The sequence below is a fragment of the Brienomyrus brachyistius genome, chromosome 3 (genome assembly GCF_023856365.1).
Source record: "Brienomyrus brachyistius isolate T26 chromosome 3, BBRACH_0.4, whole genome shotgun sequence".
NCBI lineage: Eukaryota > Metazoa > Chordata > Actinopteri > Osteoglossiformes > Mormyridae > Brienomyrus > Brienomyrus brachyistius.
The window spans coordinates 8,363,899-8,391,530 of record NC_064535.1 but is presented as its reverse complement, the minus strand read 5'-3'; the positions used below and the strand labels follow the sequence as shown (position 1 = coordinate 8,391,530).

The 27,632-nt window shown below is 44.9% G+C and overlaps 1 protein-coding gene across 4 annotated transcripts; it reads right to left on the bottom strand.

Annotated features, from left to right (window-relative positions):
* Positions 1-1,935: 1,935 nt before the first annotated feature.
* rin2a (Ras and Rab interactor 2a) lies at positions 1,936-27,535 on the bottom strand. Of its 4 annotated transcripts, none has more exons than XM_049008225.1 (12): positions 27,350-27,535; positions 20,364-20,479; positions 16,793-16,893; positions 16,056-16,254; positions 15,578-15,689; positions 13,006-13,078; positions 11,402-11,493; positions 6,945-7,949; positions 4,447-4,749; positions 4,086-4,205; positions 3,832-3,995; positions 1,936-3,564 (listed from the first exon to the last, which is right to left on the bottom strand). In XM_049008225.1, the coding sequence occupies exons 2-12, from the start codon at positions 20,436-20,438 to the stop codon at positions 3,304-3,306; spliced, it is 2,505 nt and encodes an 834-aa protein (XP_048864182.1). In that variant the 5' UTR covers positions 20,439-20,479; positions 27,350-27,535; the 3' UTR covers positions 1,936-3,303. The 4 variants fall into 4 exon arrangements, with proteins under 4 accessions (XP_048864182.1, XP_048864181.1, XP_048864183.1 ...); XM_049008224.1 differs by having other exon boundaries at positions 20,364-20,476; XM_049008226.1 differs by having other exon boundaries at positions 27,354-27,535.
* Positions 27,536-27,632: the final 97 nt, after the last annotated feature.

The window sequence follows — 27,632 nt, the reverse complement described above, 5'->3', positions numbered from 1 at the left end:
CCATGAAACTTAAACATTATATAGCCTACTTTTTCCATGACTGCACTGGTTACAGAGATTATCTAAAATAATGCCATCTGCCCAGTGGTTCAGTCATAACGAAAACAAGCTGATATTTCGCGTGAAAACTAAAATCCATGCGCACTGTATATGCTCTTAAAGGTGTGTAAGCTGTTTTCATGCCCTGATCTTCTGTCTCAAGTCTCGATCGGTTCTCGCTAGCAGAAGTACAGAGACAGACCACGAGATGGGGCTATAGCACGTAGAACTAGGATGCGACATTACATGCGTTAGTGACTCCGATAAATAAATATCATAGCTGCCATACATGACAGTTGGTATATCTCTTCATTTTCCTCCACTGCTTACCCTGTACCGGTTCACATGGTGCTCGGTACCTATCCTAGGTTCATGTTAAACAGGGCATACTGTGGAAATTCAGGGAGGCCAATTCACCTCGACTGCCTGTCTCCAGAATGTGGAAGGAAACCAGAATAGCTGAGGGATTCCACAGACCCACAGGCTGCAGTGCTAACTCCCGAGGCACTACATTTAAAATGTTTGCACCCTACTGTAGTGGCCTCTGGTAGCATTGCTTGTCACCACGAGGGCCCGTCAAACATTCACCTCAAAAATAAAGAATCTGTTCACCAAGGTACTCACGACTGCCTGAAGCCAGCGTCAGCCACCATGTCTGTTACCATTGTTACGCTAACACCTTCTCATTATCGCTCTGTACGTCAAGAACTTCTGTTCAGTTGAAGATGGCTGTCTGGGTGGGAGAAGATCTTCTTAGTTTTGCCACGTTCATAATTCAGAGTTACAAGCAGCTATCTGACACTCTTAATGCATCAGTGCTTAAGCTGATTCTCCCTGGTTACTTAGACACAGATACCACTCATCAGGAGCAATTACCATTGATTTGTTTGGCTTCAAATATACATTATCTGAATAAGTCATATATGAAATAAGTTTAATGAAAAATGCCAAGTAGGCCCACTGCGTAAAGTCATACAGGTTGCCTATGTCATGGGCAGACAGGATGTCAGAAATTAGCTGTGGCAAATTGCCTTGCTCACAATAAAAATAAACCTCGTATGAGACGTGTGGAAAAACCCAGACAAATAAGGAAGGAAACAACAGAGGCTCGCTAATGCTAATGAATGATTTAACATGCCTGTCACTGTTGGTTCTTTTGACTCCAGTCAAAAGCATAGGGTAAATTCCATGCTGGGGGGGGGGGGTTTACTGGTAATAGGGATGTGGCTTGAGTTTCCAGTCGGCACCTTATCTTCGTAGATCTTACCTGCTTTATCTATATGCTAAAAGGAGTCAATCAACAAGTAGCAGAAATAGATACACCTACACAGAATCTAACCAAACTCGCTCCACTTAACTTATCTCTGCCCTATTAACCTTTGTGAGATGTACACAAGTGATAGCTTCTGGAGACAGGGTGATCTCTAATCTTCTTTATATCTTGATAACATGTTTTTTTCTATATCAGATCCAGAAATGAACCACTTCAAAGAGAAGTTTCCTCTGTCCTCTGTTAACCCTACCTGAAAATGGACATATTTCCCTTGCATGTATTGTGTAACCCAGAGGTCTCAAACTCCAGATCTTGGAAGCTGGACCCCTGTGTAACTAAGCTCTTTCCCGGTTCCACCACAAATGATTCAGCTCAAGAGCTGTGTGGTAATTAGCACAAGGACCTGAATCAGGTGTGTTAAATGAGGGGAAACTAAAGACTGTGCAGTTCTCCGCCCCCCCAGGACTGGAGTATGACACCCCTGGTGTAACAATCGCGGATATGGGTAACACCACAAGAAAATGACCTCTCTGAAATGATACTTCTAGAATCTTGTCTTCTGTATTTGGCTACTGCTTGGCTAATGAAATACAGACGGAAGAACAGACATCATCAACAGTATATTTATTTTGTTTATGCTGTTTATTTTGGGCAAGTTAAAAATAACAGATGCATTACGATACAACCAACAATAAGATTTAAACAGAATATTACATATTGGTCTGTGAAAATTCCTGCACAGATCAACAACAGTTTTTTTTAATTTCCATGTTAAAATCATTTTTACATCGTATGTATACAATACAAACAGATGCTACAGGCAAACACTCTTCGATAATCAAGTTGCACTATAATTAGTGTTCTGAATACTATATATCATAAAAAAGTGCTGCCAACATGACCATCTTCACTATAAAGTAATCTAAGGCAAAATGAGGGATACCCTGTTCCAACTGGAAAATAATAATAGCCTGGTGATAAATACTGTGAATTTAGTTTCTAAGACTAAGTGTTTTACTTCCTTGTTAGAGTATTTATGAGTATGGTGGATCACAGCACCACATAGTCGTAAATAAATACTCTAAAAATGGACTTCCCTGAATGAGTACATCGACTTGTTGTCAGGCTAGTGGCCACTCAGTCGTCTCGAATAGAGATTTAATCAGGGATCAGTCATCAAGATTAATCATGGGCCAGAGAACCGAAAGGGTCACAATCGGCAATCGGCTACATTGACTTTCGTAGTGGCCAAAACAGCCACGCAGAGGCACAGCTTGTTGCAGTGCTTCAGCTAGGGGCTTCAGGCCCAAGCATGAAGCTGAATGTTCAGCTCTGCTTTCCGCTCCTCGCCAGTGCCGTAAGCAGGAAAAAAGAAAACACATTCTAGTAACTCAAAAACTTTTACCCAGAATGCATCTATGAGTCAGTTTACCAGCAACTGTAACAAAAAAAAATCTAAATGTTTACTAAACAAAAAATATATTTTCTACGTAATTCATGATATTTACATATGTATAAAATTTGTATTTTATAAAAAGTAGAAAAGGGGACTCTTCATTTGTCGGAATGTCTATTAATACAGAGAAGCTGGAGAATGGTATAGCTATACAAGGGCACAGATGCTTCTTCATGAGCTGACCTTATAACTTCTGACATCTCAAATAGTCCTTGACAAGAGAAATCTTGCTTGTCAATAGTTTTGTTGTTATATGCACATAGGGGGTGGGGCACACACCCACCATACCCATAGTAAGAGCACCAGCAGTCGAGGTGCAGAGCAGCCCAACACGACCCTGACCCGGTTAGGAGCATCAGTGACAGGCGGTCATGGTGTTCTGTTTCACCAGGGGCGGGATTCTGGGATTCTTCCCAGAATCCTTTGCGGTCAGCATAATTAATTTAATCTCTCAATTCAGTGGTGAGACGAGTCCAATGCAGGACAGTCGACTGCTGCCACGAGTGGAAGAGCGCTGGTAGGCTCAGCGAGGCGGTCACACATGGCGGTAGACGAAGCTGAAGGCCAAACCCTGGCTGTGGATGTCAGCCTTGATACTCTGTGGGATGCTGTCAGGGGTCAGTTTCTGCCAGTCTTCCCTGATCACCAGGAAGAGGCCGTGGCTGTCTGGGCCCGTGATCTGGAACTTCTCCGCACACAGCCGGCACACGTCACCAGTGGTGGAACAGGGGGCCACTGGAAGCGTCTTGGTTGTGTAGGTGCTGTTGGCATCCAGGTACGACACCCGCAGGTAATTCTGTAAGCAAGCACATACGGAAGAGTCAGATACTACGATTCGATTTTGTGAGCTGGGAATCTGGAACATTTCATTTAACGATTCAATAGAACGTTACTTTAGTCAGAGCTAAAGTTATTGGCAAAAGGTATTCTTTGGTTGATGGTTAATCCCTCATTTTGAAATCTGAAACTGCAGAAAAAGGAAAACCGCTGAAGTGCGACAGAACTTGGAAGCTGAAACCCTGAAGGACTGCTTCGGAGAGAAGCCGACCAAGCGTGCGGTTACCTGTAGGTCTTCGATGGAGGGCGTGCTGCGCTGGGCTGTCAGCCGACGGTGCCACTGCCGCAGCGTGCTGCGGGTCTGGGAGATGAGCGACTGAGTCTCCTGCTCCTCTTGTAGGTTCTTGATCAGAGACATAGCTCCATAGATGCTGGTCAGGTAGTACCCACCTGGTGAAGAGAGCACCACCTGCATGTCACTTGTCTGCCTCACAGTGAGGAGGGTGGGGGGACCAGGATAGGAAGGGGGGGGGGGTTTACCTTCTCCATTCAACTGACAGGAATCCAGCAGTTCCATCATGTACTGGATCTCTATGTCCAAATCTGGCATGTTACACTGTGCCAGGGTAAAGGTCAGAATGGGCAGGAAGTCATCAGCTCCTACAACAGAACAGGAGTACAGACATCGGATTCAAACCCACAACCTTCTGCACATGGGCACAGATCCCAAAATTCACAAAGCTACACATTGCAGCAGAACGTGTCTGCGTGAGCCTCCCCAGCTGCCCATTGGTTTGTAAGCATGTGTTTAGCAGTGAGTGTGCAGCCCAGCGCTTGTGCGTTAAGCTCCTCGTGTCCGTGCGAGTGCACGTGTCCCCGTGAGTGTGCACGCGTGACATACCTGAGGTTCTCTCCATGGTGCTATAGACGAGGCTGCACACCTGCAGTACCACATCCACCTTCTTCTCAGGAGAATACATCTTATGCATGGTCTGGAACTTCTGCCGTATCTTCTCGATGGTCCCGGGGTCGGGGACGCAGCCGTTTTCCACACCGAGCTCCTGGGGGGACATTCTCCGGGCCATGTTCCCTTCCAGCCGCTGCCACTCGCCGCTCTCCTTCTGGAAGTCCCGCAGGGCGCTCTCCAGCGTGCTCTTCAGAGGTTTCAGAACGCACTTCTGCATGGCCTTCTCCAGCACCTGGTCTGGTGTGGGAGAGCAAGAACGATTAGCAAGTGCCTGTGAATAAGGCACCCCCACCTCTCCGTTAATCAAGGTTAGGAAACACGCCGACCACCGTCTTTTGGCCCTGTACACGAACTCCCTGAAAAAGATGCCAATGTAGCATAAACTACAGCCGCCTGAACAGGAACCAAGACCAAGATGAGTCAGTTCGTGGTGACAGCAGTTCTGGAAAGCGGTCCGCCTCTCGGGCTTCCTTGCAATCCTTGGGCGAGGTCTTATGACTTCCAGCTGCCAGTGGCACAGGACGTTAAATGGGATTCTAAACGCTGAATAAGCATGAGTCCGGTTGTGAAGGGGGCTCTATCGCCTCACCATGACACCGAGTCTCGTCATGGACTATAAACCGGCCAAAACCTACCCTAGAAACACCTTCTGGAAAGAAGGAGAAAAATAAAGCAAGCATTTCCCTAAAGTCACAGTTACTGTCATTAACAAACAGATTCGATGGCAGCACTTAGCAAAGCTAACCGCAGACCGCAGTGATAAATATGTTTATCAGTCGCTTTACTCAAGGACACAAAGGACTTGCTCAGTTTCCCACTATCTGCTCTTTCTCAAACTTCCTCGAAAAAACTCGACCGGTCGGACCAGTCCCACAGCTACCCGCTTTCCCATTTCACCAAAAACTCCATGACGTCAGCGTCTAATGCCGACTGCTTACTGGCATCTTCTCCCCTTGTCTCCCAGAGTATCGCTGCATGACTTTTTCCAGTAACTAGCATAACCGTCACTCGCTGTGGCCATCCACCTGCGCGCTAATCGATGAAAATGGCTGACTTTTAGAGAGGGCCCTGCCACTTTCCAGGCAGACCTGGCCCAACCATATTCATCAGCAGCAGTCTGGATGGCCATGCGCGCTCAACCACCCAACCACGGGTCCCTCTTCTGCTTCTGGTTCTGCCTGACTCGAGCTCCTCATTTAACGGGAAGCAGGCCTGCGGCCAGTGGGTAGCCAGCTCGCACCATTCTGTGGACGAAGACATCAACGAAACCGCACGTTCACTTCCCTAAATGGCCTGGACACAAGGGAAGCCGTGTGTGTGCACGACACTGACTCACGTATGTGTTTCGGAAGAATCGGGCGGGGGCACACAGCTCTATACCAGGCTTCTAAAAAAAGCAACAGATACTGGGGAAGGTGCGACTAACCGTCAAACCTCAAAGCTGACATACCGAAAAAAGACTTCAGAGGTACAGCCACAACTCCAGCCACCCACACCTTTCCCTCTAGGTGGTGGTGGGATGACTCAACCTACAGCATACACACACACACACACACACACACACACACACACACACACACACACACACACACACACACACACACACACACACACACACACACACACACACACACATACAAACCAATGCTCCCGCCATGCAGGAGATCCTTATCCTGTGTCTGTTGCCTTAACCCCCCCGCAAATCTAGCAAGTCCGTGGTCTGAGCCAAACAGTCAGCATCTGCCTGAATGTATCATTCAACACATTACAAGGGGGGGCTTGTTGACCAGCTCCGAGGGAATAGCCACAGATGGATGTACCAAATACAGAAATATTTTGCTTAACAGTATTGCTAACAGATGTGTACCCGGTTCTAATCAACTGCAGCCTTGTGTACTATTACCCGGTTCCGGTACCTCAGGAATGGCACATATGAAAGTGTTTGTGAATGTTCGATTACCATACAAATCAGACGCAGTGGCCGGAAAGCAAGCGATCTGCGTGCGTCGCATTCCCAGGCTGCGCTCTGCGTGTTAGGCATACAGCGGCTGGATAACGTGACACCGTGATCACCATAGCGGCTGGGTAACGTGACACCGTGATCACCATAGCGGCTGGGTAACGTGACACCGCGATCACCCCATCTTACAGCTACAATCTGCTTCAGCGTTAACCCCCTGATCACTAGGCTCCCCACCGTGGAGAAGCTCCGATTCTCAGCTATGCATGGGCAGGTAATAGATTCTCAATTCAGTTAGTATGGTGTTGTGCAAATTTCCCTTCTCTTATCCTTACCACAGAACCCACTAGTTCACCAAAATGATGTTTATTGATATATGATGCAAGTTGTAGGATCGTAACTAGCCATGATGTTCAACACTGCCACGCCCGTTTGTTTGGTCTCTCTAATATGACATGTTAGGATGTCTTACCGATTTGGTGCTCTGGGATGATAGAGTGTATTGGTGGATTCAGCTCTGAGCTCTGGAACAGGTAGCTCTTGGTCTGGGTCAGGAACTGGCGCAGAGTCTGCAGCAGATCCTGGCCAGAATTGTGGCAGCTGTGGTTCTCCCTGATGTAGCTGATGAAGTCTTGCACCAGGCAGCCAAAGTAGGAGGTCTTGTCATGCACAAGGCGTTGCACCTGCCTGATGGCCCGACGTTCGGGAATCACCAGACTGTCCATCATCCTGTGGATCGGTCTCCTCAGCGCCTGCGACAGCTTCACCGAGCTCACGCTTGACCTCTTCCGGACCCTGTTGGGGGGGCGGATGCTAACCTCTGGGTCACTCTCCGTGCTGATGTTGTATTCATCTTCAAGCTCCACCACCTCTCCCTCATCTTCCAGCCCTTCCTCTTCCTCCTCCTCTTCTTCCACGCTGCTGTCAGTCATTCCTCGGACCAGGCGGCGGCAGGTGACCAAATCCAATGAGTCCGAAGACAATGTGGAGGTGCTCATGTAGCTTATCCGGTTGTCCGAGTCTACTCTCTCCCTCGGAGCTGTCGCCGCCTCATCATACTGTTCACATGTGAGGGCAGCGATGTCCTCTTCTAGGGGAGTGGAGTACCCTGAAATCCGGCTGAGATAAAGAAATATTTTCTTCTCCATCTCAGTCTGGTCATCCAGGGCCCTGGTTCCCGGCAGGTTTGACTCCGGGTTGATCCAATATGCCTTCTCCGGCATTCTCCTTTTGCCCTGAGCTGATTCCGGGCAGCGTAAAGACGAGCTCAGAGGTGCTGTTTTTGGGGATGGGGGTCTAACGGGGTCCTTCTGGGGCTGAGACTCCTGTAAGAATAAGGTGTTGATGAAACAAAGAGCCTCACTGGAGTGGGAGGGCACACGGATCCACGTGGCTGGAGGGCAGCCTTCCTCAGCTGTTTGTCCCGTCTGGTCCAAGCCGGCTCCCTTGATCCCACAGAGAGCAGAATCCCAGAATTCTGCCCAAGAAAGGAGGAGGAAGCAAATCAGACAGTGCAGTGGCAGACAGTGGATCTGTGTCAGTCAAACTGGAACACAACACACTCATAAGGCAGCATGCTGACAGCTAATATTCCCACTGCATAAAAGCACCAAAACTTATAGCACCAAAATCTGAAGGCACAGAATACAAAACAGGTTAATTACTCGTACTCACAGTGCCGTCGCTCAACTAAAAGTAGGCAACCGATGCACAAGGGAAAGGAAAAAAACAGATAAATTTTTCTCAGAAGTGAAGTGAGGAGCTGAAGACCAGTGCTGTGTTGCTGAAGTCTGACTAGCTAACGAGGTCACACTCAAATTATATGAGCTAAGTGGGCGGCTGCAGAGTTGACTGACTCCACCGCCACCCCCCCTCCCCGAAGCTCCTCCCCCACAGCTTCAAAAGACTTCCTGCAAATTTTGTGCAGAGTTGTCGCACTGGGAGTTTCCCCTCTCTCCTCAAAATTCCCCTTCAACTCAAAAATCTAAACTCTCTCAACTTGCCGAGTTCGCCGCTGCCATATTTCTACCGGCCTCTCAGTTTACTCCCAGAAGCAGAGCGACAATAGACTCTTAGTACAAAACAAATCACCCTTCGTCATTGTCATTCAGTGGTCATTTATGCTGAGTGCTGTTTTGCAGTTGGAGTATAACTGTATTCACACCTTTTTAGGTTGATCGGAGTAGGGCTGTATGAGAGAAGTTATGTCAGTAGAAGGTGTCCACAGACAGGCAAAGGTCCCTCTTCCTGTGTCAGGGGGATGTATATCCAACTAAGCTGATCAGACCTAGATGGAACCTGATGGAAACCGGAAACCAGGTTTTCCATGATGAGAAACCTGACGCTTGGCATCTAGTGTTCGAAGTGGGACTGGCGATAGATCAGCAGCGTCAACCTGAGAGTCACAGCAGGCTCACATGGTGTTTCACCCACCATAGGGGGCATGGAGTAAGTGTTAACAGTTAGGGAAGACTGGAATCATGACTAGAAGGTTTTGGACTTCAGCCTGAAGCTGTTACCCTTAAGATGGACACTTCACTCCAAAAGAACAGATAATGCTGCAGCGGAATGAGCGGGTCATATATGTGTGTGTGTGGGGGGGGGGGGGGGGGGGCAAACGTGATTATCTGAACAAAGGGGGTCCTTGTCTTTGAACATCTATAGCAGCCTACTGCTCTTGTTGAAAGACCTGAGCTTCCTCCGAAAATAAAGCCTGATCTGGTCTTTTTCGGACACTGCAGGTGGACTGTCCAGCCAGCCCAGTTTGTTCCGTGAACGGACTCCCAAGTACCTGTCTGACTCCACCAGTCGGGGGGCCCGTGGCAAGCCTGAAATCAACTGCCTGTCCCCTATACCCTATACCCTCATCTCCACGCGGGAGTCGTCCCTCAAAGGAGCCATCGGGGAATACCTACAGATGGCAGGAACCTGATTTCGTGCCTGATGATGTTGTGCAGGCATTCGAAAATCACAGGATGTGGGAAAGGCGAAGTTTCCACGTACTGGTTTGCTTTGGATGAAGGAATCGAATGTATCCGCTGTGGCGGTAAAGCATCAGAAAAAAGTCATTGAAATGTCAAGGCCTGGATTCCCGTTATGACCTCACCGACCTGCCTAACCAGTTTGTTTCTTTCAGCTAACAAAATAAATAACGTAAAAAAAAAACACAGAACGGAGTGAGCAGGAATATTCGGAGCTACTTCAGGCACGAGCGATAATCGGATGCAAACATCCGAAGATCTGCGCTGGTCAGCACCTGAATGATGACCGACACATCTGCATTTTTCGAAACCACACTGACTATCAGTATTAAAAAAAGCATTAAATAATCTCTGCACTACATGAAAGTATGTCACCCTGAATCACGGCCGTTTCGCAACATTTTAGACGAGTGCTGTTTTGACTTGACTGCCCCAAGCACTTTAAGGAGTAAAAACGCACGACCACAAGCTGAGAAGGATTTCGGCGCTACGTCAGCAGAGCAGGTGGCTTTGTCTAAAGTGCGCATTTTACCTGCCCTCCCAGGCGAGCCAAGATAAACAAAGGTTGTGTAAAAAATACTTCAGGCCTGTGTGTCTGAGCTATTCAATGTTGAAATGTGATTAACACAGCGTAAAGACCACATTCGCATACCTCCACCAATTACATAATTCAAAATTAAGTGGGTACTTCTCAGACAGGTCATAGGGGAAAACACAGAGAGCAGCTGTTTCAGGAGTAAGGGACACAAAAGAGAGGGGAATGTCCAGTCCCATTTGCCGGCCTAATGTGACGTGACGTGTGATTTGTTTTCTTGCGTGTTTGTTCCCGTGCTGATGTCACAATAACTTTGTTTTTGTTCCTCTCATCTACCTGCCACGTGTATTTGCCAAAGTAAATATACACATACAGTAACCCCTTCACATTCACGGACCTGGCATTCATGGTTTGGGTTAATCGGAATTTGCCCGTGAACAATTAAATGAGAAATGTGGTGAGTATATTGGCACAGAACGACTGCCATTGCATCATCCAGGTGGGGGCTACACAGTGGCGGTGGTTGAAGCGGCTCCCCATTGGATCGGTAAAAGCTCTTTGAGTGACTTGAAAGGCGCTATATAAATGTAACATTCATTCATTTATTCAAGATTGTAAAAACCTGAACATGAGTCAAAAACAAAACTGAGAATGATTTGGATCGCATAAATATCATGACATACACAGAAATTAGTGACAATATTTCTCAGTATACCTGCATACTATAGGCCCATCTTTGCTCCCAGTGCGTACAGTAGTAACTTTGTACATACAGGGGCATAATTTAGATGGTTAGTATATTATAGGCCTATAAGAAGGTCTAGAAAAGGAATGACAAAGCAATCTGACATGCAAAGTGTAGAGTACGGTGCTGATTGTTTAGAAATTGGGAATAAATAGACTCTGTATACTTCAGGCTAGCAGATTGTTATGGGTGCAGCTTGGAAGGGCCCAAGTATTTGCAAATTGTCACATTGGGGGGGATCTTTCACCCCTAATCCTCACGAATGTCCTGGGGTTCCTGTTTATGTCTATGAGTATTTGCTGACAAAATAACGTGTATTTCAAGGCAAAACAGCATGACTCATACAAACATTATCATCTATATTATGTGCCATTTACACACTTAGGGTGTCCAGCTCAGCCCCTCTCCGTGTTTTACATTAATATGTAACCTTTTGTTCTAATTGGTTACATTAGTACCCAGAAGGCTTTGTTGGGGGTGACCGGAAGGGAGTTCTGGGTAATGGAGGGGGTGGTTTGTAACGGCATACAGGAGAATGAAAACGTTTGTTGCGAGACCAGCTACAGTGGTAGTTATTCAGATACAACACTCAGAACTCAGTAACAATGCCCAGTGCCTTCAACGCTACGCCACCTGCTGGTAAAAATAAGAGGCTGGCCAGCTCTCACCTGCCCCAAGCTGGGCTATGTCCTCCAGGTTTGTCCTGGTTCTGGCAGACGCAATGGCCTTCGGGAGTTCCAGGGTGAAGGGCAAGACATCCCTAGGGGGCGACACAGCGGAGATTAGTGGCAAAGTGAATGAACAAGCCTCCCTCCCTCCTCCACTACCAGCAGGGAGAGCAGCATGGTGTGACTCACACTGCACTGCTATTAAACGCATTACCCTGCATGTCGGAGCAGAGCTCCACCACACATTTTCCTTCCCCCTCCATCCAGGGGGTGGCGGGGGGGGGGGCAGTTAAAATTCTCCAGATTAGCCACCCAGACATTGGCTGCCTCAGCAGTAACTGAAAACAATTCTTATTCTTTTTTCCTTTCAGTGACACTATTTAAAGTTCCGACCGAATGAACTGGATTCGCTCGGGAAAACCATTAGGCTTGTCGCGTCCAAACCATGCATGACATACTGCATGTTGCATTATAAAAGAATCAAACTAATTGGTAAAAGTGAATGCGTGCAAACTACATGTGAAATCAGTAAATGCTAATTGCAGAACATTCTGTCTGTGCAATGACTACGCAACCCCCCACCCCCCGAAGCATTCATTCCAAAAACTCTATCATGATGGGCACCTAGTGAGCTATAAAAGCTTTTCTTTTCTTTTCTTTTTTTTTACAGTGGGGACCATGGGATATTTGTGTCCTGGGGGGGCCCATCTGGGCCGCATAGCTTGTTTATAGTGAAGTGGAGATGTTTGTGCCAGGCATCCAGATCCTGGGGGCTTAATAAGGGCCTCCTGAGCAGGACTGGGACTTTGGCTTTTCCACAGCTGCCCCGGCATGTTGCTGCATAATTACGGAAAAATGTCCTGATGCCTGAAAGCCAAGTGAATTTCTGAACGGTGATGCTAGGTTTGGGAAGTAAATATCTATTCGGATAAACAAAGCAATAACATCCATCAGTCTACCAACTATGTACTGTGTACAATAATAATGCATTATTATAAAGCCTAATTGCCAACCTACGTTGGTCCCATAAAGAAGGGAATGAATATTGAAGAGCAGAAAGAACATTACTTACTAAATTTAGAATAAATGTTTTGTGTGTAATATTTTTAGGCAAATTAAATCCTGCAGCAGGTATTTGTACAACTAATGCACTTCAATCTATATCCTGTAAAACTGTGCTATTCAAATTTTTTAACAGCCCCCCCCCCGCCACAGGCATATAATGTGTTGACATTGTTTTTAAAATTTCTGAAGGTCACAATAGATCAGCTACCACCTCACCCCCCCCCCCCCAGTTATCTATTTTTTTCCCCTGCAGGTGTGACCCCCCCTTATAATTCATCTGCCCCCCACCAAGGGGATGCACAGTTTGAATACTTTTTATAGTTATAGTCAGACATGACTGTATATCCATCCATCCATCCATCAGACACTTTTCCTTAAAAGGGTCACAGAGTGACTTAGTGACTTCATAACATTTTAGGAAGAAGTCTTCAGTGACAGGAAGTATCATGTGATGAGTGAAGGCTTTGCCACCTTATACCAAGAGCAGAAGGGGCATCAGGTGTACATGGATGGCATCGGCGTGTGCAGGAGTCTCTTACCTGCTGATACAGTAGAAGGCCACCATGCGGAAAAGATCAGGGAACCCGATCCCAGAGCCCTCCAGGCAAAAGGCTGAAGGAAGATGGAGACACAGGGGTGGAGATTAACAAACCAAGTGCTTGGAAAGTCTACGGCACAGTTTACCAACCTGATCCTCAAGGCCGCCCAGACAGTCCTTGTTTAAAACGAGCTGTGAGGGAGCAAAAACGTGGACCGTCTGTGGGCCTCCGAGGACCGGGTTTGGAAACACTGCTCTAGAGTAACAGCTCATGCAAAATCCAGATTTCCAAGATTTTTTTCATTCAGCACGTACAAGGTACGCAGTCAGACTATAACCTGCAGTGATGGTCAAAGAAAATGTAATATCAATAAAAGAATAAAGAAGAAAAAAAGAACAATAGAAGAAATATGTAATAAGGGACAGAAATATAAAGGGAAAAAAAGAGAGCGGAAAAGAGATGTGCAGCATAGGAAATGTGCATCGTGGGAGATGTGCATCGTGGGAGATGTGCAGCATAGCTCAATAAAGTGGATGGTGCATGTGGAATCTGCAAATGTTTAATTGTAGCTGTTATGAAGGTATTGACAGCTTGAGGGTAGAAGCTCCTTCTGAACCTCTCAATGAGAGACTGCAGAAGCACTATCCAGACCTCAGCTAGGTGAAGATGTGTATCATAGCAGCCACGTAACCTCTACTCTACTGGCTAAAATCATATAATCAAAAACACAGTATAGACTTAAAACAGGGAGAATGGGGATGTTTGCCGGCAGGCTTCCCACAGGTCCATGTGATCAGAGGCTGGCCATCACCGAACAACTCTGCCATCCATAGCTCATGTCTGCGTATCGGCAATGACATCTGGAATCCATCACTCATGTCTTTGCTGATGCAGTCAAGTCATAAAGTCAAATAAGAAAGCATGAATGCCTGCAGCAGTACGCCTGTACGCACTGTGCATACCACAGGCATTTAAATTTGTTATTACTCGGCTAACGTTACATTTTATTTTTTTTCCGCCCTTGTAATGTCTGCAACATAAACCTAAAAAAATGCATGATTCCGGGCAAAATATAAATCCCTTAAAATTGAGACTAAGGTTTTCTCTCACGGTTCCTAAGCAAATATATTTTTCTCTTTATTTTAATTTTACACTAAATATTGTCTTTATGAAGAGAGATAACACAATATGCAGAGATGCACGATATTGGTTTGCCAGTTGCCGATATTGGCGGCCAATATTTAAACTTCATCAGTATTCTAAGTTAGCAGCACCAGAGCTAAAGACATAACTACCAAAATAACGATGATGATTGCTTCGGATGATCAGTCATATTCCGTCTCAAAGCACCGGCACATGAAATGTTTACAATTCTTGATATATTTATTAAATCCAGCCCAGAGATTATGTTTCGTTTTCCAGAAGATAAAAAATGATATAACGTCATTCTGCTAAACTGTGCCAGCAAGCTTGGCTAATTTCAGTGCCGGCAAACATCCCCCCCCCCCCCCCCCCCCACCCCCACCCCTGCTCGGCAAGTGGCCCAGAGATTACTGGTATTGGTAAAAATTTCCACATCGGTGGAATATAATATGATCATTAAATGGGACATTGAAATGGGATAGTCACATAAAATTCACAGAACAGAAAAGGCACAACCCTGATTTTTTTAAAAAACAACTCAATACCTTCCTCAACACAAACATAAGCGGAAACCCTGTCTAGTCTATTATAACACCTGTTTCTCCGCCCCCTGACCCTGTCACCTGCTGAAATGCAGTCCTGGTCTGTGTTTTAATCCCCACAATTGGACTGAAGACCTGATACCTTTATCTTGTGGGGTCATTGTTTCGGTCCCCACAAGGGGAAACTCAATTTCATAAAAATCTGTGACTACAATCAAAAAACTAAAAATGTTTGTATTTTGTTTTACTTATGGATAAGGTTAGGGCTGGGTAGGGATAAGGTTGTCATACACTCTCAAAAAAAGGGTAAAAATTTGTACCTTTGCTTGTCACTGGGACTGTACCCTCAAGGGTCTGCCAATTGTACTCTTAGATATAGGTAATTGTACCTTTTAAGGTACATAAATGGACTCTGAGGAACATTTCTGTACTATTGACGGTACATTAATGCTGTTTCTACCTTTGGGATGTTCCTAAGAGTCCATTTCTGTACCTTAAAAGGTACAATTAAAAGGGTACAGACCCAGGGGCAAGCAAAGGTATAAATGTTTTTTTCTGAGAGTCTAAGTGGGATTAGGGTTATGCACATAGAGATGAATGAACAGTCACCACAAAGATAGAAACCAAATGTGTGTGTTTGTGTGTGTGTGTGTGCACGCACGCATATGTGTGCATATGTGTTCCTGGGGGGGGGGGGGGGGGGGGGGATTCTGGATTTTGTGCCAGGCCCCTTGTTTTTATCCAGTTTTGTTGGCTGTCAAGAAAAATTCACTTCAAAAATGGGAAGATCTCAGCTAAGGCTTAGCGACAAACATTCCCATGATGGTGGTGCGTGAACACATGGCAACCCAAGCTGCAGGGCCAGTGGGATAAATACATAAACTCACTGTACTGGGTCTCCTTCACGGGGAAGTCTCGCACGGCGACATCTGAAAAGCTGTCCATGCGCAGGGAGATCACCTTCCTCTTCAGCTTCGCCGATTTCCTCACCAGGAAAACCTGACCGGCCGAAGAGAACACAGATTAATTGCTTCCAGTCATGACCGCCTTACGCTCACTTCAGCTCAGGGCTTAAAAGGCACGCAAGTCGGGCCGACTGACTGGATGTCAGCGCTAGAAATCTCGAGGAAGTACAACCAGTTATGGGAATGCCGACTAAATGAAGGCACGGCGGGATCAGGAACTATCGTGACATTCTGCTCCGGCGATAAACATCCCCTTTGGCAAGCTGGCATGGTCGCTATGGAAACAAAATGCCATCTTGCCAGAGTGCAGCAACCTCTGCAGCAGACCCAGAGGAGGAAATAATATGTACTTTGCAGATAATATGCGACTGCAGCCACGGACCACGTGTCCGGTGCTCACCCCAGGAGGCTGCGACTGCAGAATGCGGACAGCCTCCTCGTCACCGAGGCCGAGAAGCAGCCACACCGAGTGCGTCTGCTTCAGCCTATCCAAGACGCTCATGTGTCTCTGCAGGGAGTCGTAGCCAGAATCCCTGGGTGTGGTCGGGTCTGCAAAGGTGGGGGACTGAACGTAGACACCAGTCATCTGTCCCTCCAGCCTGCAGATATACACAAGTGGGGTTTGCGCGGCTGCAGACTAGGCTTTGGGCTAAGCTAACACACACACACACACACACACACACACACACACACACACACACACACACACACACACACACACACATACATACAGCAACAAAACCGCAGATGAGTATATGCTCATGCATAATTAAAAATCTACACAGACAAAATCATAAAAAACGTTTCATTGGCAAAGTAGTGTATTCTGTCTCCCTCTGCTGGACAGGCTGTATAATACACCATGAAGAAGAATTGATCGTGGAAAAAAGCAGGGCCGCCAACTCTCACGCATCCTATATTATTCCATTATAAACCGAAAATTTGCTACATCAGAAGCGTTGCGGTAGTTTGCAAACCCTACAGACTTTTCCCAAGGTAATAAAAGTGTTAAGTACATGTAAATGCGTGTGTATGTGTGGTGCATATGTGTGCAGATTTGTTTCGAATTGAAAATATCACTCCAGGCAGCTGAGCGAAGTTGCCAGTCCTGAAAATCAGCCTCGAATTCCGACTCACCACTGCAGGACCCCTTCGGACGGCTCTGTGTCCGCGCGTGACGCCGCCGGCACCATCTCGCCGTTCAGCTCCCCGATTTCTGAGGCAAAGGCGTGAATCAGCTGTTGGATCGGAGACCAGAAAACAAACCGGTGTGAACGCAATGAAAATAAATAAGGTTATACAAGTAATACAGGACGCCATACTTTGACAGAGCTCACACTCAAGCTCATAATATGGACGATTTATGGACACGTGCATAATGCAGCGAAACCAGTGCATTAAAGACGCACATTTCTGGACTAAGAGAACCTGGTGGAAGTCTAATTGCAGATTGTCACAGAGCCTGGAATCAAACCCACAGCAATGGATAGAAAAATATGCCGAATCAAAATCATTAACAATAATAAAAACAACAATGAACACAATTCACTTAAGGGGCCTTTTCGAAACATCCCACCTTTTCACAGACAAAAATATATTTTATATTGGATAAATATTTAAGAATTCCGAAAATGACCACAAATCTCCATTATGTTACGCATTCAAGGAACAACTCCAGATAGCTCGTAGTAGAAAATAACGGGAAAGAAAACGCGCAACTTCTCAGTTTCTGTGAGCAGTCCTCTTGAAGCCCACAAGATGGCGCCATCACGTTATCGCTCCATCCAGCCCGTAAGACTTAAGAAATGCATTTCGGGCGGGGGCGGGGGGGGGCAGCTGCTGATATTCTAAATTTCAGCTGAAAATGGCTGGTTAAAATATACTGTAAATGTCAATGTGGACAAACAGATCGAGCAAAGACCAGTCGCTCTCTTCAGCCCTCGAGGCAGCAGTGGCTTCCATCCCCTGATCTAAGACAATGATCCCGCGCTCCACCCAAAGCCAGACTATCCTTCAGCAGCCAGACCACAGCTCAACACAAGCCTCAGCAAGAGAAATAAGGGACATCTTCACATTGGACCACTAAAGCTGGGAGACATGGCTTCAAATTGCAATACACCATGGTATACTTTCAAATTTGGACCTCAATAATATATATCACTATATAACTTTTCTTTTCTCAGTCATGGATCCTCAGGTAGCTCCTCCACTGCTGTCTCTCCATCAGTAGAAGTTCATGGGCCACTCCCGGGACTGGATCAGAGTACTCGTTTATGTACTGAGCAATCGCCTCCTTCCTGCGTTTCCGCAGTTCTGCGTCATCTTGGTCTTGATCTTCTATCAGAATACTTCCATTTAAAAATGCGTCCCAGGTTCAAGGTACACTGACATATTTCTTCCCGAATAATGAGTCAGCGCTTGATCAGTTGCGCAATCATTTTCCGTCCCGAGTCCCGTGCAACAGGTTTGACAATGAAAAGCTGATGGATATCAAGCTCTGCTCAGCAGCGGCTTACTCCCGCTTCCCCATCCACACACAAAAACAGATACTAACCTCTACCGTAAATAACCAAATAGCATGTTCTACACAAGGACCTTAACCTGCCTGACAGAAGTCACTTAACTCTAATTTTGTGAACAATTACCCATGTAATTCATTTTATAGTGAATGTTTGCATTTAAAGCTTAAAACCTTCATAGAAGTTCTTTGCGCATAAGGTAATACATCACAGATGTAATACAGACAGATTCAAGAAGATTAGAACGTAAATAATTTAAACTCAAATTCACTTAGACCCTAAATCAGTGGTTCTCAAACCCGGTCCTCGGGCCCCACTGCCCTGCTTGTTTCCCAGCTATCCCTGCCCCACACACTGCTGATTACCTGGATCAGGTGTGTTCAGTCAGTCGGAAGCTGAAAGACAGCTGGGACTTGTGTGTGGGGCAGGAATAACAGGAAAACAAGCAGGGCAGTGGGGCGCGAGGACCGGGTTTGAGAACCGCTGCCCTAGATTGTACTGTGCTAATTAGAACATCTGAAAAAGACAAAGCGATACCAGAAAATGTATGTCATGATTAAGCATAATTAAAGTTTAATCAGTGTCAAGGTAAAAGCCTTGGGTGAAACACTTCAGTATTTCCCTTCCCATCAGGTTCTGAAAGATCTACATTGAGGAGAGTCCCCTGCTAGACCAGACCCATAAATCCCTGCATGGAAGGTCTAAGACAGGAGAACCACTCGGCCTTGTTGCCAAACTGCAATTCTTACATGTATCAGGGGAGCCCAGCCTTCTCTATAACGATGGACTATACATCCCTCACATCAAAGAAAAGATTTGCCTTTCGTATCATCAAAGGACAGCTGCCATCCATCGGAGATGTTAAGTCTGTGCTACTCTATCCTCCAACATTGAAGATGACCTTGTCTGATGGGGCTTCTCGCAGGTTTGAAGATCCTAGCTTGGCCTTTCGTTATTGAGTATTATAAAATCACTATCAACACTGGCATTGCAGGTTGAGTAAAGCAGTGCTCGTTATCTCATACCCCAAATCTAGTCTCTACTGGTATACAAAGAATTGCCAAAAATATACTGCAGCACATATTTCTATCAGTAGACTATCTATACCGGTTATACCAGTAAGCCTTAAGTACCGGGGGCGGTTCTCATGAGACACATGGAACATGGTTGATTGAGACAGTACAGGAGATTAAACACATTCTCTCCTCTCACATAACCTCCGGCAAGACTGAAACGAACAAGTTGGTGTCCAAGCCTTCACTTCAACGACACCGAATTTGACGTCCCGAAGGTTCTCATTAACACAGAGTAATCGAACGATACTTCTGTGTTCAGGATTAAAAGCTAGATTTGAGAAAATCTGAGGGGCAAAAACTGGGTGGAGATGGGAAGAGGTGGAGACAGGCTGACAAACAGCATTTCTCGATGATGACAATTGTTTATACACGCTCCTACTGTGATCATGGAAATGAACACGGTCTGTGTGAGGCTATAAAGAGACAGACAGGCAAACAGAGATGCAGACAAGCACAATAAGAAAAGCAGGCAAAAACAGATATGGGGTACATATTACTATATATACATTTTATATTTCACATATTTCCCAGACACTTTTGTCCTATGTAAGTTACTAGTGAGGCAAATATTACATTGCAAACATACATGCTGTCAAGGAGTCAATTAGGCATAAGGGCAGCTAGGCTGAGCTTCCAATGAATGCCCAGAGAGACAGTCAGACAAATGTGAAAGAATGAGGCAGACAGACAGGGTAATAAACAGGCAGAGGGTCAGACGAATGGTTAAGCAATGAGGCAGACAGACAAGGTAATAAACTGGTAGTCAGACAAATGGTGAAACAATGAGGCAGACAGACAGGATAAAAAACAGACAGACAGTTAGACAAATGGTGAAACAATCAGGTAGACAGACAAGGTAATAAACTGGTAGTCAGACAAATGGTGAAACAATGAGGCAGACAGACAGGATAAAAAACAGACAGACAGTTAGACAAATGGTGAAACAATCAGGTAGACAGACAAGGTAATAAACTGGTAGTCAGACAAATGGTGAAACAATGAGGCAGACAGACAGGATAAAAAACAGACAGACAGTTAGACAAATGGTGAAACAATCAGGTAGACAGACAGGGTAATAAACAAGCAGACAGATGGATGAGCAGATGCTCCCACCTTGAAGAAGCTTCCTCTCATATCCATTATGTTGGGCTCTCCAGGACAGCTCTGCTCCTCGTTTTCCATTTGCATTTCTGCCTGGTTACAGGTGAACCCCTTTTGTGACAGTGCTGCTGGAGAAATGCACATAAACATCAAAATGCAGTCTCTACCAGTATAATCAGTACAGCCAAATGCATATCGCAGAACATATTTCCACTATTGTACTATCTACAGTTGTTATCCTAGTTAGTCCACGCAATGGCGGGTGGCTCCCATGCCACAGAATAGCTGTTCAAGTCTGTACAGGAGAGACGACACTCTTTCTGGTGGTAAAACCTTCCACCAGGTATTATCTGAGATGGGATGTGATGAGATGAGATGAGAAACTGTGATCTCAGAGTAACAGAATATGAGGAGCACGGCAGCTTCACCCAGAAGTTCAGAGCTAACCAAACTAAATACAAGATTTCTGGCTATTTTAGTTCTTTGATTGCAATCACAGACTTTTATAAAATTGACTTTTTCCTTCTGAGGACCAGAAAACTGTCCCCATAAAATAAAAAGTATCAGATTTTTTTTACATTATGGGGACATTTGCAAAACCTCTCTCTCTCTCTCTCTCTCTCTCTCACACACACACACACACAGGCTAATTACACGTTAAAAGACATCAATTCATTTAATTACACCAAAATGGAACCTGTCGGCACATAAGGAGAATATGCAGATTTCATAATCACAGAGCTGGTGAGCGGGAATCAAACTCACACCGCTGCATGTGTGCAGTTACAGCGATAATCACTGCACCAGGCAACAAAAATAAACAGGTTAAGCTGGGGAAGAAATACAAAACATCGCAGTTTCTTATGTCGCAGGGAGTCCCTGGCTGACATACTGCCCAGGAACTGAGTGACTGCCCCCTTCCAGGCCAGAACATGCAGAGCAAACGAGGCAACACGATGACGCTCAGTTAGTGTGCCAGGCTGCACGGGAACTGTGACAATTCACAAGCACAGCTGGCATTATTCCAAAGCTGTCACCAAACACAGCATGCCTCAAATGCCTGATTGCAACATACGCGAACAAAAAAAACACCTCTGGAATACAGGGTGCAGAAAGGCTATGATAACTGCAAAGAAGCTAATCCCACTGGCTTTAATCCCCTGGATGCTAACAGCTACGCTAACGCAAGCTATCCACGGACACACTCTCCCTTGGCATATGGATGCGGCACAAATGAATACATCGTTTCTCCACAGATTTACGCTGGAAGTCTAAGGAGGATAAAATTTATGCCTTGTCCTCTGAAAATCAGTGCATTCAGCTGGAAAAACAACACGCACATTTAAAAGCAGGGAACCTATGTGTTTCTGCTGTCTAATTCAATTTAAATCGCATAATTATTGCAGGAGGCCAATCCGACTACTGCGTACATATGAGGAAATGAAACAGCAGGAATTTGTTATAAGAAAGATAAGTATGTTGTGTGCATAGGATGTATGTTTCCTGACGGCAGTTTTAAGAAGTCAAAACCAGACTCCGATGATCAGATAGAGTACTTTCGGTCCCCGATCAACAAACCAGATTGCATACTGATATAATCGATCCTCCGTGCTGTCAGCTTAAGAATATTTGTCTCCATGGTATAATCAAACCTGAAGACTTGCTGTAAACTCACAGCAAGCAAGTCATGGTCTCCAGTGGTTCACGTGCTTCAATCTGCAGAGCCTTCGCTGGGCCGAATGGACAATGCAGTGCATTCAGCAAAATGGAGGAATGGCCGACGGCTATATCGTGTGATTTCCAAGACAGTCATGTGAACATGCATTCGGCGCTGGACTAAAACTAAATGCAGAAATTCACTTAATGACACGAACCTCACCGATCAGACGCTGATTTCAGATCTTGCGCTACCCGACTGCATTTTGGTTTCAATCGAGCTGTTATCAGGAAGACAGAGATGGAGAATGGAAGGGAATCCCTGACGATCCAATGTTGTTAAATCACACACCCCTAACAAAAAACTTAGTGTGAAGACCCCCCTGTGATCAGCCAAATTTACTGCAGGGGACCCTATAATACAAAGCCAATTTTTAATCTCAGTCCAATCCTGGGGAGGGCTGACTGATTCTGGGCCCCATGAGAGCAGATCATATGCAGCTCCCAATGAAGGCCAATATAATTATGAATGTAAATATAAATTTGGCGTCTTTGTCATTCAGGGGCCCTTTGAGTCGTCCTAACAACCCCCCTCCCCACTTTACGGCACCCCTCCTACTGTATCTATGCTAATGTTCAAATTTAATATGCTAAACATTAATTTCAGGGACTGCCATTAAATTATTAATAAATTAAAGATTCTTTCCTGTTTGCTTTAACTGTGGAAATCAAGGGTGCTAATAACAGACCGGGATGTGGTCTTCATGGCCTGCTTGCTGGTCCTGCGAAATATAGAGGTGTAAAGATGGGTGACATGCCAGGAAAAAAAAAAAGTTTTCCCCCTCATCACCATGGCAACCATGGAAGCATGCCAGTCCCTGTAGTTCCTGATGAGATAACTCCATCCAAAAAATGCAGCATTAGATGCAGGGTCAGGTCCCCGTTACGTCAGCGTTCCCCTCCGGCTTTGGGGATGCATGTCTTTGAATGCCCTTCCCCTTAGCTGGAGTGGGATTAGCATGTACACTACGGCTCTGCAGTTCTGTTAAATTGTTCAGAGAAAAATACCCCTGAGAAGGCAGATTCTCACCCCGACGTAGCCCGTGCGTCACCATTGTGCCCCAAGATAAATGAGCCCAGTCGTTTACTTTCACTAGACAGTCAGCCTCTCTGGCGATATGTTAGCAGAAATCAGAAAACAACGGAGGTTCTGTTTTGTGTATATTGTACGTTCCTTCAGCGTTTAACGACCCTACTGTGCGCTGTAGCTGCCATGTGGCATTGAAGTTACAGCTGAGCAACACTAGAGCACTAATGGGTGTTGTCACAGAGCCAGAACTCCACAAACAATGGTTTCATCAACAATCAGCACAATCAGTTCTGGATCAGTACTTCTTAACATACTAATTTCTGTAAGTGGATTCAAATAATATTCATGTTCAACATTCAGCTCAATAGTCCTATACAGCTATTATACTATACTGGGTTCTAATTGGCTTTTATTCTCCCAGTAATAGAGATTCCACATGAAGTGTAAACAGGAAAGCCTTCCCACATTAATGCATCAGCACTGCAAGCTGTTGTTTGTTGTGAATCGACGTCCATCTTACTATCATTCTCAAGTCTTCGGCCACATATGAAAATCAGGTCAGCCCGATTTCAGAAAAGGGAACACAGGGACAGACTAACATCTGCCACAGCTCACAGGAACCTCACACCAGGCCATTAGAATGAGCTTGTCTCAGAGCATTCATATGGTCAACTGACACCTAAGCAGTTAGAGGCAGCCCTAATCTCAGAAATGTTGAGTTTAGTTGAGTTGAGTTGAGTTTCCTTTAAGAGGCATCCAGTTTATAAACTGAGGCATAGTGTGTTAAAAACTGCTTCCTCGGGGGAAGAGTAATGGCATGCGTTTGCTGAGGCTGACCCCTGAGCTTCTGATCCCTGGTGTGTTGAATGGCAATGTACTTGAGCAGCTGAGCATGTTGGACATGAATAAAAACATCTGCAGGCTCAGCGCAGTAAAGTCTGAAAGCACGGGCACGCCTATCAGAGGATGCCCTGTCACCCAGCGGCTTAAGTCAGTGGAGGTGAGTTTTGGGGCTGGAAACTCTCCTTTGCTTTTAAGAAACGAGGAAAAATCCAAGAAATAATTTTTGCATTAGCTAGTATGGCTGGGCCGGAGACAGATTTAACCTGGTAATAAAAATACAAGGGGCTCTCTTTTTAAATCACACAGATTTGGGTTAATTTTTCACTTTGCTTAAATAATTGAGCAATGGGTCTGTCTTTCCATTGTTGCCTTGATGTAGCTGCTTTTTCACACCTTTGATGGTCTTTGCCAAGATGTAGCATGATTGCTTCCTGGCATGAAGACCACTTTGCATGCGTTACCTGATCAAAGCCACATCTGATCCAATTCAGCTAATCCAATGACAAGAGCTACTTCAACATGTTTAGTCGTGCTTTTGGATGAGTCATAATTAGACACAGTACTTGTCAAAGCGATATAACCATGGGAGTCATCGCACAGTCATGGCAAAGCATCATGGATTTAGCTCTGGAACATTGCAGACCTTGGTTGGTTTTTGGGCTCAGACATTTTGGGTGTTTCTCAATGCCAAAGATCATACCGGTGGTCACGGCATGACTGGTCTTGCTAACTTGCCTCCCAAGAACAAACTTGTGGTGCAGTGAATTATGGGATTGGTCTTGATTGGCGAGGACACAGCCCATGTATATTTGCAGGCAATGTGATATTTGGGGCAGAGCAAGAACGACATCCAGCAGTTTTTACCGCCCTCTGTACTTCTGCTCTTGAGTACTGGAACTGGTCTTCAGCGATGGAAGATGTCAAATGGGTACACGAGAACATAAGTAAGGTCAAGTACATATATTGAGGAGCACCCTTTCATATAGTTACTGAGATCGCGTACACATAATCACATACTGCGGGCCAATCGTATATTTTTGGACTCCTGGAGGAAACTGGAATACCTAAAGTTGATAGTAAACCATAGAAGAGTGTGCTAATAGGGTTACAAACACATCCAGACAACACAAGTAAACAAATCTATCCATATACTGACATGCACAAACACCTAAATAATGTTCATCTTGCCAGGCAACATCTTCACTCCTCAAAGACATGCCTTTGTATTCTTGTTAAATGAGGAATGAAAAACTGTTGTAGTTCATAGTTAAAGACTTGCTTGTCAGATCTCACTGGCCTGTCATCAGCTTTCTACTTTTTCACCACTAAAGAGGTTAACTAACTGCTTGTCGCGCTACAACTTTGTGAAATCCCACAGCAGAAACAGCTGCTTTCCTGCAGCACATATGGTCTGGAACCTTGGAAACTACTGGCAGAAGAAAGGAGCAGAAACACTCAACATCTCCCATCTGGTGATTGAAACACTGCCACCAGCAGCCTGGATAACCTGAAGGCCAAGTGACCTGATAAAGCTATAGTAGGTTTAGAACAGGAATGCTGGATATAGATCTTCTCTGAGGAACAAGACCCAAACACTTCCTGACCTTAAGTTGCCCTGCTTGTTATGACCGGGTAGATGAGACCATTGGGGGGCAATTGGCTATTCGGTAGTGCTAAATTCAGCAAATCGCAAGTGAAGGAACCTTCCAAGACTCGAAGATTACAAAAAAAAACACCTTTATCACTAATTAAAAACCTGTTGCAAAAAGCTGCAAAGTGAATAGAACCGAGAATTTATAAAGTTAATGTCTTACTGCTTGGTGTAAAAACACAAAATCATGCAGCAAATGTTTTATAAATGAGAGCCAGGTGGGAGATTCCCGACCAGCCCAGGAGATCCGCATGTAGCAAGAAGCCAGATCACTGCATTCCAGTGAACTTGTACTATGTCACAATCATGTTCTCACTGTAGACCACAGTATCATCAACCAAAAGCCATTCTCTCTCAGCGTCGGACACCAAGTGATCTCATCGAATGCAGAATGAGGAAGACATGATTCCCGAAAACCCTTCCGAGCTGCGTTATTGCCTCTGCCAGCTTGTTCAACAGGTAGGTCTGGGGCAGAAAGAGGTTTCCAGTGCTCACTCCTAACATACCACTGTCAGAGGCTGATACCTCCATACCAGGAAATGGGCGATAAAAAAAAAGAGCAAAACACTGTAACTTTCCATCATAAAATAAATCTTAAGGGATTTTCAGATGATCATTTTCTTTTTAGTAGATTCACTTTGATTCACTATAACTTCAGTACTTTTTTTTTATTAATGTGTATTTCTTTGTCAGTATCATGTTTACAGGTCATGTTTATCAAAGGCAAATGACTGAAGATATATCTAACATACATAATTATTATGTGACGTGGATTAAGCCACTTTTCTGTTTACATGCCTCATGTAGTTGAATTGCAGCCAGCTGATTACATGATTTCCAGTTACAGCCGGAACATTACATGACATCATTAAAATAATGAATCTCATTACTGAGCAAACCGGCAGCCATTCCGGAAATACTGCTCCTAACCTCTTATAACCCCAGAAAGGTTTAATTTCATGTCAAACTAGGCCCCTAATTGTAACCTATATTATTAATCTAAGGATACTCTACACTTGGCACACGACCAATATCTCTCCATTGTCATGGCTAAGAATCTCTCACAAAATTAACGTCTAATTTATTTAAAAATATCACAATTATCGTGATATACAACGACTATATATCCAATACTACTCATAACGAGATGTAAATGATGCAAATACTCTGAAATACTATTATTCGGTGTTCATTATTATTATTATTATTATTATTATTATTATTATTATTATTATTCATCTTGTTAAGAAAAACACACGCGCTGGAATACCCGCGCATGGATAGTAAAAGGATCTAAGCAAATCTATTAGCAGCACGATCAGCTCACTGCCACCGCCTAGCGGTTTAAAATAATTCATGACATTAAATATAAACTACAGATTACTAAATGTTAAAATGCTCGCCGAAAATTTACAGCTGCTGAAATGTTTTGTTTCTTGACGCAGATATGACATTTATAAACGAAAGGTTAACATAGAATGAAATATCATACACACTAAAATGCTCAGCCAAAGCAAAACATACAAATAGTACGTGAAAGTTAACGAAAGACAGTTGAGGCGCTCTGTCAAAGCGTGATGGTTAATAGGTCCATTTACTAAGCATCATTAAAAACAGAAATCCCTAATTAGTAAAACTAGTTTTTTAGACATTTTTTAAAAGATCCAAAATAATGTCACTTTGCGAAGACCACAGTATCTAATGGTTTGACTGGCAAGGAAAAGTCTACCGAGTACGACGAAAGCAATGGGACCCGACCTGCCTTTCAGCGTAGATCCTCCGCAGTTTTCCGTGCTTAAATGCTACAAGGACGCGTACATAAGCAATTAAGACTTTTTAAAAGTGTAATGCTGTAAAATGAATCCCTCCGCGGCTGCCGATGTCCCCCGCAGCCCCACGGCACATGCGACTGGCACCGGCCACAACAAACCGCAGGGAAGAAGAAGTAAATCTCACATTGACACTCAGGTCACGTGTCCGCTGCTGGAATTCCTCGGAGTGAATTCGAGCACCGTGGGATGTGCGATTTCCTTTTACACAC